General features: G+C 52.0%; 1 protein-coding gene across 1 annotated transcript; it reads left to right on the top strand.

The window, feature by feature from the left end:
• Positions 1-1057: 1057 nt before the first annotated feature.
• On the top strand, positions 1058-9015 carry SDS (serine dehydratase). Its single transcript, XM_020887850.2, has 8 exons — positions 1058-1190; positions 4423-4577; positions 4856-4895; positions 5080-5219; positions 5318-5409; positions 6181-6408; positions 7181-7305; positions 8379-9015. The coding sequence occupies exons 2-8, from the start codon at positions 4428-4430 to the stop codon at positions 8582-8584; spliced, it is 981 nt and encodes a 326-aa protein (XP_020743509.1). The 5' UTR covers positions 1058-1190; positions 4423-4427; the 3' UTR covers positions 8585-9015.
• Positions 9016-10315: the final 1300 nt, after the last annotated feature.

A 10315-nucleotide genomic window follows, 5' to 3' on the forward strand; every position in this document is an offset into this window, starting at 1 on the left:
TTAGGACAAAGGAGTTATAAAGGATAACAGGGGAAGGCAATTTAAAAAATTGTGTTCAGCCTTTGTGATTAAGTAATGTCAGTTGCTTATCATGTCCCTCTTTCTGTTGAATTTCACTTTGAGATTTTATATCCCCAATACTTACAACACTTGGGATTTTTCTGAGTTCTCCTTTTAATGCTTAAAAATATGCTGACACAGGATTTGCCTGATGGTCCAGTGGTTAAGGCCCCGCGCTGCCAATTCAGGGGGCATGGGTTCCATACCTGGTCGAGAAACTGAGATCCCACGTGCCCTGCTGAGCAGCCAAAAGATTTTAAAATACATGTACATTGACATGATAGTTCCATTCTTAATCCATGACCTGGGCATGAAATAGTTTAATGTCATTGGAATTTGAAGAATATTAGTCATGCATGTATGGGGAAATAAGTTCTGGTAAGCTGTTATGAAATTGAAACTAAAAGCAGGTGAAAAAAGCACTTTTGTGTTTCTCTATATGGTTATGAACCAGTCCTGTTGCATCATAAGGATGACTATTCATCATTTTTCTTTTGCTTTACAGCACAAACGAATGTGTGAGTTTCTAAACTCAGTAAATAAATAAAATTTAAAACCTGTGTTCAGATTGCAGATTTGGGGGTTCCCCTGCTGCGTCCAAGAGCTAGCTCAGCCCTCTTACTGCATGCCTCAGTTTCCTTTTCTGTAAGATGGGAATAATAATAGCATACACTTCCTCCCTGGTTTTATTCTTGCCCACTGAGCGCCAAGCAAGTGCTAGCAAAGATAAGTGCATTATTTCACACCCAATCTGGCAGCTTCCTAAAAGCTGTGGTGAAGTAGGTATTTGTCTGAAATGATGCTGAGGGTGGAGAAGGGGCGTGGCTAGCGGGACTGAGTGAAAGACCCTGCTAGAGAGAGGGGCGTTCCCTTCCGGGAAGCCCCTAGAGTCTAGAGCCAAGAGGCGGGGCCTGGCGGGGGTGTGGCCGGCGCTGGTGTCCCATTGGCTGCTCAGGTGCCCCAGGGGAATAAAGCCCGGACCCGTTAGTACCTGGGACAATTCTGAAGACACGCTACCCCTCCTACTCGTCCCGTCTGTGGACCGGCTATCCAGTCGGTCCATCTAGACCATCTCCAGTCTATTCCTCCTTTGCCTGACGCTCAGATACCCAGCTCCTCACCTTTCTCCGGTAAGCCGCCCTATCCATCCACACCTCCATCCGCGGGACTGGAGTGTCTGCGGCCACCTTGGGTTTTCCCTGGGCAAGAGAGGGAGAAAGAGTCAGATAAGCGTAAAAACCCATACGTGGAAGCCAGACTGGCTGGGTTCACTGCCAGCTTTGTACCTCGGTTTCCTCATCTGTACAGTGGAGGCAATAATAACAGAATCTTCCTCTTAAGGTGGTTGTGAGTATTGGAAGCGGGGAGTCTTAACCACAAGCCCAGTCCTAATAAGAGTTAATTTTTATGTATTTGGCTGGTTGGGTCTTAGTTGCAGCACACAGGATCTTTGTGTCACATGGGGATCTCCCAGGGACTCTGGCTAGATGTGGCATGCAGGGTCTCAGGTTCTCAGTCACCCAGAATCCATGGAGACAGACCCCCCACCCCCACCTACTGTGTCCTGGAGAGAGCTTGGACTCTGGGCCTAGGCTGCCTGGTTCAAATCTTACCTCTTCTCTTTGTAATTACATTGCGACTTAGTGGTTAGGACTCCCTGCTCTCACTGCTGAGGGCACGGGTTCAATCCCTGACTGGGGAGCTAAGATCACACAAGCCTTGAGACATGGCCATAAAATACAAGAATCCCTTCTCCGCTAGTCACTCCCTGTGTGACCTTGGACAAGCCAATACTGCAGTTTCTTTTTAAAAAAATTAATTAGTTTCTTTGTTTTTGGCTGCACTGGGTGCACTTTTTCTCTGGTTGCGGTGAATGGGGGCTACTCTAGCTGCGGTGCGCAGGCTTCTCGTTGCGATGGTTTCTCTTGTTGCGGAGCACGGGCTCTGGGGCAGACAGGCTTCAGTAGTTGGAGCACTCGGGCTCAGTAGTTGTGGCAGAGGGGTTAGCTGAGCCTCGGCACGTGGAGTCTTCCCAGAGCAGGGATCGAACCCATGCTAGGTGGATTCTTTCTGTCGTGACGCTGGGGCTTGATTGGACTCAGCCAGGCAGTTCTCACTTGGGTCTCTTCTCGGGGGCTGCAGTGTGATAACGGTAGCTGGGTTAGAGTCTTCCCTAAGTCAGGCGCCATGTCTGCCCATCAGCTGGGATATCAGCTGGACATGTTAGGCGGGGCACCTCCCTGGGGCCCCCGGCATGCCGCCAGGGCTTGTTCCCATCTTGGTGGCTGGGTTCATACAGGGAGCTTCCCAGCTGCCTGGCAGCCCGGTCGCCTTATATGACCCAGCCTTGAGAGCCATGCTGAGCTACAACCAGATGACACAGGGCTGTCAGTAGTGGACAGTGTCCATCTCTTCCCGACTCCCTGTTCAGTGACATCCTGTTAGTAGCTTGAAATGTCACAGACGTGCAGACCCTAGAAGTCAAGGTTTCTTCCCCTTTGGCGAGGCTATCATTAAACACTCACCAGCACATCACTGCTTGGAGGGAGTCACGTAGTGTTCATTTCCCTGCAGTTACAGCCCCTCCCCCCACACCCCCCCACCCAGGATTCAAGGGAAGGAAGTGTAGACCTGACCCCACCTCCCACCTAGAAAAGCCTCAGTGTTGCATCATAAGCGGTGTGTGACGGGTAGGAATTGCTCAGCGATCAATCTGGAAAACACAATCAGAGCCTGTTTCCTCAACAGGAGAACTGGACAATAACAGGCAATTATCCTGGGCATTTCCTAGGGCTGGTAGAAAGATTAAGTGAGTTAATATCTGTAAAACTTAAGAAAATGCCTGGCACATGGTAATCACTTTAAATGTTTATGTATTTACTTGTGTGGCTGCCTCAAGTCTTACTTGCGGCACACAGCATCTTTGTGTCATGCAGGATATTTTCTTGTGGCTTGTAGTCTCTTGTGGTGTGCCTGCTGAGCGGCTCTGTGGTACGTGGGATCTTAGTTCCCCAACCAAGGATCGAACCCATATCCTCTTGCCTTGCAAGACAGATTCTTAACCACTGGAACACCAGGGAAGTCCTGGTAATCACTTTATAAGTGATTGTTAAATAATATAATAGTTATTACAAAAAAATAACAATAATAAAAAGCTTCCCCTAATGGGTACAGGGTTTTCCAAAGATTAGTTGTTTTTATTAAGCTTTTACTGGAATATAGTTGCTTTACAATGTGGTGTTGGTTTCTGCCTTACAACAACCTGAATCAGCTATATGTATACATATGTCCCACCCCCTGCCCCATCCCACCCCCCACGTCATCACAGAGCACTGGGCTGAGCTCCTTGTGTTATAGAGCAGCTCCCCACTAGCTGTCTATTCTACCCATGGTGCTGTATATATGTCAATGCTGCTCTCTCAGTTCATCCCACCCTCTCCTTCTCCTGCTGGTCCACAAGTCCTCTCTGTATCTGAGTCTCTATTCCTACCCTGCAAATAGTTCATCACTACCATGTTTCTAGATTCCATGTATATGCATTGATATATGATATTCGCTTTTCTCTCTCTGACTTACTTCACTCTCAGAGATTAGTTTTTAAAGATGTGTAATTTAAATATGTAATAAACAGGCAAGCAGCAAAATATTGAAATGGTACAGAAGCAGGTGCCATGTGCCTGTCCTTCCCAGGGGCCCCCCACCCTGTCGGGTTTCTTGTGTGTTTTCTGAGATGTCTTGTACACATGGATTGTGGGTGTGCATGTGTATCCTTGCAGTTTTTGCACAAACTAGACCTGATATCCTGCCCCTGGGTTTTAGCCATAATCTTGCCGCTCATTCTGAGTAAACACCCACAAGTCTATTTCTTCCTCATAGTCTTCAAAAGCTGCAAGGTCTAGATGTTATTTTTCTTTTTTTGACTATGCCTCTCGGCTTGTGAGATCTTAGTTCCTCAACCAGGGATCTAACCCAGCCCTCAACAATAAGAGCACAGAGTGATAACCACTGGAGCTCCAGGGAATTCCTTGGATGTCATTTCTGATATTAATAGCTTCCCAGCATAATGTATGTGTGTGTTGGGGTGAGTCGGAGGTGGGCAGGGGTAAGGGGGAGAGAAGATGACCTCTGCCCATTTTACAGATGAGGCAGCTGAGGCCAAAGGGAGATTCCTTGTCCGATAACAAGTTGGTGGCTGAGTTGCGATTTGAACTCAGGTCTCCAGGATGCTATAATCTGGCACTTGTCCTCGGCCTTCTGGGAAGTTAGGGACAGGGTCCTTCCCAGCCCCACTGCTACTGAGTGGCAGCAGCTGACGCCAGGGCCAACTCCCCTGACCCTCTGGGTTTCTTTCTTTTCTCCCAGTGGTGATGTCGCGAAGACCCCTGCACGAGGAGACCCCTGTCCGTGACAGCATGACCCTGTCCAAAGTGGCCGGCACCACGGTCTATCTCAAGATAGACAGTGCCCAGCCCTCTGGCTCCTTCAAGATCCGGGGCATCGGACACCTCTGCACAATGGTACAGCCTCATCCGGGCAGATGCCCTCTGTGGACAGGGCAGGGCCACTCACTGCCATGTGACATCCTTGGAGTTCCAGGCTGGGCCCTGCTGACTCCCCACAGGCACCCTCCATTGGCACCTCCCCTGGTTAAAGGGTGTCAGCCCAGAGGGTCCCCTGGTGGACTGACCCCAGAGCCATCAGCGACCTTCCTCTCCTTCATCTTTCCCTGAACCAGTTAGTCTCTTTGGGGAGAAAAGGTGTCAGGCCTGATCCTCTCCCCTGTCTGTCTCCACAGTGGGCTGAACGAGGCTGTGAACATTTCGTCTGCTCCTCAGGTAAGCGGCCTGCTGTGTGTCCTGGGGTCAGGTGCTCCACCTCTCTGAGCCCTGGTTTCCCCAGCAACGAATAAGCCGTTGCAAACATCTTCAGAAGTCCCAGTTTAGAATTCCAGGGGGAGGCCAGCCCTCACACAGGGAGGGTTCAACCCCACTAACACTGTCTACCCTCCACCCCTGGCAGCGGGCAATGCAGGCATGGCAGCCGCCTATGCAGCCAGGAAGCTGGGCATCCCCGCCACGATTGTCGTGCCCAGCACCACGCCTGCCCTCACCATCCAGCGGCTCAAGAATGAGGGCGCCATGGTCAGAGTGGTGGGTGAGGTGAGTACCAACCTGGAGCTGGGGCCACAGAGGGCACCGGGGCACAGGGCCAAGTCTGCCGGCCCCTCACCCCTCGCGCCTTCTCTGTGATCTTGCAGACATTGGATGAAGCCATCAGGGTGGCCAAGGACCTCGAGAAAAACAATTCAGGCTGGGTCTACATCCCTCCCTTTGACGACCCCCTCATCTGGTATGTGGAGCCCCCAGTCAACCAGGGTGGGTAGTGACCATGCCCCTACATCACCGAGTGGATACCTTCCCCAATACACACCATCACGCACAGCAGCGTACACGTGTGTGCACATCACATAGAAGCACACACACAGGCACAGCCGCTGGTGCCCACATCTATCTGTTTCAGTGCCCGTTCTCCTGGACCATGGGCAAACGCTTGGGCTCAGATACACAGGGGTGTGTGTGTGTGTGTGTCATTGGGGCCCCCGGAAGCAGAACCCCGAGATAAAGATTTCAGAGAAAGCGGTTGACTTGGGGGGTGACTCATTTGAGTACTGGGGAAGCGAGATGAGGAAGGAAGGGTGCTGATGGACTGGTGACCACTGTGGTCAGCAGGAGCTTAATCCCCCAGGGGCCCCTGGGAGCCAGCATGGACCATGAACCAGGGTTGTGGTAGAGGATGTTGGGCAAGGAGTGTCTGTGCATCAATTCCTGTAATTCTTAATTCCTATAATGGATTGAGGGCTGTTTCCGGGGGTTTCAGTTCCTGGCACCACCAGCTGCCACATTCACCGTGCTCCAGAGGCTAGAGGAAGACAGGCAGAGATGCAGGTGTTGGCAGCTGGAAATAGGGTGGAGTCAGGTTTGAGGGGACCAGCCTCAAGGCCCATCAGCTGCCTGGGATGAGGGCAAACAGAGGGTAAGGGGCATCTTCAGGACCCCTGCCTGGTGTCTCTAAGCAGCCCAGCCCTGACCTCCACCCCTCTTCCCCACCCACCTCCTCCAGGGAAGGCCACTCATCCATCGTGAAGGAGCTGAAGGAGACGATGACTGAAAAGCCAGGGGCCATCGTGCTGGCAGTAGGGGGTGGAGGCCTCTTGTGTGGAGTGGTCCAGGGGCTGGTGGAGGTGGGCTGGAGGGACGTGCCCATCGTCGCCATGGAGACCATCGGAGCCGAGAGCTTCCACGCTTCCACCAAGGCCGGCAAGCTCGTCACCCTGCCCCGCATTACCAGGTAAGCAGCCAGGGAGGCTGTCACTATGTTCAGTGAGTGCTGTGGGGAGCTCCCCGCTCGGTGCTGGCGGCCAGGTAGATTCCCCATGCCAGCCCCATTTTGCAGGTGAGGAAACTGAGGCTTTGGTCACTTAGAGTCACGCAGCCAGTGAGTGGTATGGCTATTAATGAAGTCTGTGTGAGTCTGTACCAAGAACATCACACTTCCTCACATGAAAAGGCTAACATTGGTCCTTTATTAGGGTTCTTCTGTGGTAGGGTTTAACACACATCACTAACTTACCAACCATTTATTGAGCCTCTAATATGTGCAAGGCACTGGCCGATCCTGGGGAGACAGTGGTGAATAAACACAGCTCCTCCTCCCAAGGGGTTCATATCCCAGCCCCAAACCTTTCCCAGATGGTGTTTGACTAGCATTAGGTTTAGCCACATTATACAGGAGTCCAAAGTAACAGTGGTTTAAACAAAATTGAACTTTATTTCCTCTCATATAAAAAAGTCTAGCTCCACGAAGCCAGGTGCCCAGGACCCTTGATTTTGTTCTCCATCATCCTCATTGCATAGACTTATGGCCCAAGATAGCTGCTTAGGTGTTGGCTATCACACCCACGCTCAATCTGGCAGGAAGAAGTCAGGGCAGAAGCTGACTCTTTTCCTTTAAAGACACAGATATGTCCACTTACCTCTTATTGTCCAGAAGGTAATCACTTGGTCTGCCTCCCTCTTCTCTCCTGCCTCTTTCCCCTCTTCTCCATCTTTGTCCCTGCCAGTGTTGCCAAAGCCCTGGGCGTGACCACCGTGACGGCGCAGGCTATGAAGGTATATCGGGAACACCCCATTTTCTCTGAAGTTGTCTCGGACCAGGAGGCTGTGGCTGCTCTTGAGAAGTTTGTGGGTATGTATGTGCTAAGTCCTTTTGAGACCCAACCCTGCTGGCTAAGGACTATGTGGCTGTCCGATTGGCATGCCAAGGGATGTCATTCGCAATTCTGTCTCCTGTCCCTCTGTGGAACTTCCCATTAATGAAAGTTACTGCAGTCCAGGGGTTAAAACAGAAAGACCGAGGGGACAAATGATAAAAGTCAGAAAATGTAAGAGCAGGGGAAAATAACTGCGTATGTAAAATGTTGGTTCTGAGCAATGTAGTCAGGGTGAAAAAGGAAACTATGGACCTCAGTGTTGGACAGAGGTGAGTCTGCGACTACGCTGGACTCTTTTTAAAATATCCTTGTGATTCTTTTACTCTTCCAGATAAGCTTTTTTATTTTTGCCACATAGCATGGGCTTCCCAGGTGGCTCAGTGGTAAAGAATCCACCTGCCAATATAGGTGATGTGGGAGACTCAGGGAGACTTTGATCCCTGGGTCGGGAAGATCCCCTGGAGAAGGGAATGGCTACCCACTCCAGTATTCTTGCCTGGAGACTCCCATGGGCAAAGGAGCCTGGAGGGGTACAGTCCATCAGGTCGCAAAGAGTCAGTCAGAGACAATTTAGCAAGTAAACAGCAGCAGCAGCAACATGCGATCTCAGTTGCCCAACCAGGGATCAAACCTGCACCCTGTGCAATGAAAGCGCGGAGTCTTAACTGGACCACCGGGGAGTCCTGAAGCTGGACTTTTACGGGGTTCATCCTAGAACAGGGATCTCACACACACATACATACACACACGCTTATGCTGCCATTTAATTCTCTCGTACTGGGAGTTAGTTTGGCCAATCAGTGCTGGCACTCTTGCTCAAATGATGTTAACACAGTGCCCAGGAAATTACAAGCAAAGCAACTTGTTGGCTCTGATGTTGAAATTCAGCCCTGACTCAGGCCTTCCTTAGAAGGTCAATGGAGGGTAATGATGGGGGGTGGGGGGGGGGGGTCCAGGACCAGTCTGTGGCCGGGGCTGATAACCGATGGCTTCACCAGTGACCCGGTGGTTTCCTGGCTCCACCCCCACCATCCCCTTGCTCTTGTAGATGACGAGAAGATCCTGGTGGAGCCCGCCTGTGGGGCCGCCCTGGCCGCCGTCTACAGCAACGTGATTCAGAAGCTGCAAGGACAGGGGAAACTCCGCACCCCTCTGTCCTCTGTTGTGGTCATTGTCTGTGGGGGCAGCAACATCAGCCTGGCGCAGCTACTGGCACTCAAGAAACAGCTGGGCATGGACGGGCTGCCCCAGTGAGGACCCTCCCCTACCCGGGATGCACCCTGGAAGGAGTGGAGTTTTCTGCAGCATGACCCAGAGCCTCATTGTAAATATTATTCCCGTGTCTGCTGGGAGCCCATGGCCCGCGCCAGCTGGTATTCTGGTTCTCCTGAGACCACTGTGTGTGGAGCGGCCGGAAAGGCAGTAGCCAGCAAGGCTGTGAGCGGAACTCTTCTGAGTGTTTGTTTCTCAGGAAGCCCAAAGCCTACCCTTACTCACTTCTCTTAAATCCACCCCCACCCCCAGCCGTGCCTTGTGGCTTGTGGGATCTTAGTTCCCTGACCAGGGATTGAACCTGCTACCTCAGCAGTGACGGCATGAGTCCAAGCCACCGGACCGCCAGGGAATTCCCTTTTCTGTTGTGCAAATTTTCATTTTCGTAAGAAGTGCTTTTTTATTGAAACAAAGCTCCTCTTTGAGTTCTTCTATCATGACTGTCTCCCTCCTTCCCTCCCTTCCACCCAAGCATGCCTGCTGTCATCCCCAGCTCTCAATATCCCCTGTGCCCCCTAACCCTGGGAACCCTGGGGCCCCACATGCAGGCCGGGACCCCAACTCCTGCTGGGAGTGTGTGCCAGGAGGGGGCATCTCTGCATGTCAGGGAGCCAGTGAGGGGCAGCCGTGCTGAAGGAGAGGGGCTTGGGATGGGACACGGGCCTCTAGAGGAGGCAGGACCAGCTGGGAAGGCAGATCATTCTACTGGGAAGTCCTTCCTGATAACAGAATAATTGTATCGCAGAACCACTGGGAGCGGGGTCATGAGCCCCTTGTTCCTGCGCGCTAAGTCACTTCAATCGTGTCCAACTCTGTGCAACCCCATGGACTGTAGCCTGCCAGACTCCTGTGTCCATGGGATTTCCCAGGCAAGAATACCCCGTGTGGGTTGCCTTCTCCTTCTCCAGAGGACCTTCCCAACCCAGGGATCAAACTTGTGTCTCTTATGTCTCCTGCATTGGCAGGCGGGTTCTTTATACCACTAGCGCCACCTGGGAAGCCCCGGGGGTGTGTGAACCAATGACGGACACTCATCTCTGGTCCACATCAAGGCAATCCTCCCAAACACAGAACCCTGTCTTCAAGGACAGTACATACTGAAGCCAGTCTATAAACCAGACAGAAGAGGAACTGCTGGGGCTGTCTTGGTCCTGGAGGGAGCCCCCCCAACACCCCTGCACCACCTATAGCAGCCCCTGGACACCTGGAGCCCCATGTTTGAGAACCGCCCTAACCCCTTGGGTTACCACACAGATTCACATGGGCTTGCAGAGGGGGAGCCCCCACCCCCACCTTGACGAAGAGCAGGTACCGTGAGATTTCAGGGAAAACCCACCCTAGTGACAGGGATACAGGCTGACTTCCAGCTGGGAGAGACAGCACACGTACCTGAAACCCAGGAGACAGGGGAGGGACGGGGGGAGGGATAGTTAGGGGGCTTGTGGGGCATGGACATGCACACACTGCTATATTTACAACGGGTGACCAACAAGGCCCTACAGCACAGGGCACTCCGCTCAATGGTACGTGGTGGCCTGGATGGGAGGGGAGTCTGGGGAGAATGGATACACGCGAATGGCTGAGTCCCTTCACTGCTCACCAGAAACTCACAGCACTGTTGGTCAATCAGCAATACCCCAATACAAAACTAAAAGTATTACACAAAAAATCCAGGAGACAGGACTCCACAAAGGGCAGGCAGGGATGGGGAGT

Source organism: Odocoileus virginianus, chromosome 12, assembly GCF_023699985.2.
Source record: "Odocoileus virginianus isolate 20LAN1187 ecotype Illinois chromosome 12, Ovbor_1.2, whole genome shotgun sequence".
Classification (NCBI taxonomy): Eukaryota; Metazoa; Chordata; class Mammalia; order Artiodactyla; family Cervidae; genus Odocoileus; species Odocoileus virginianus.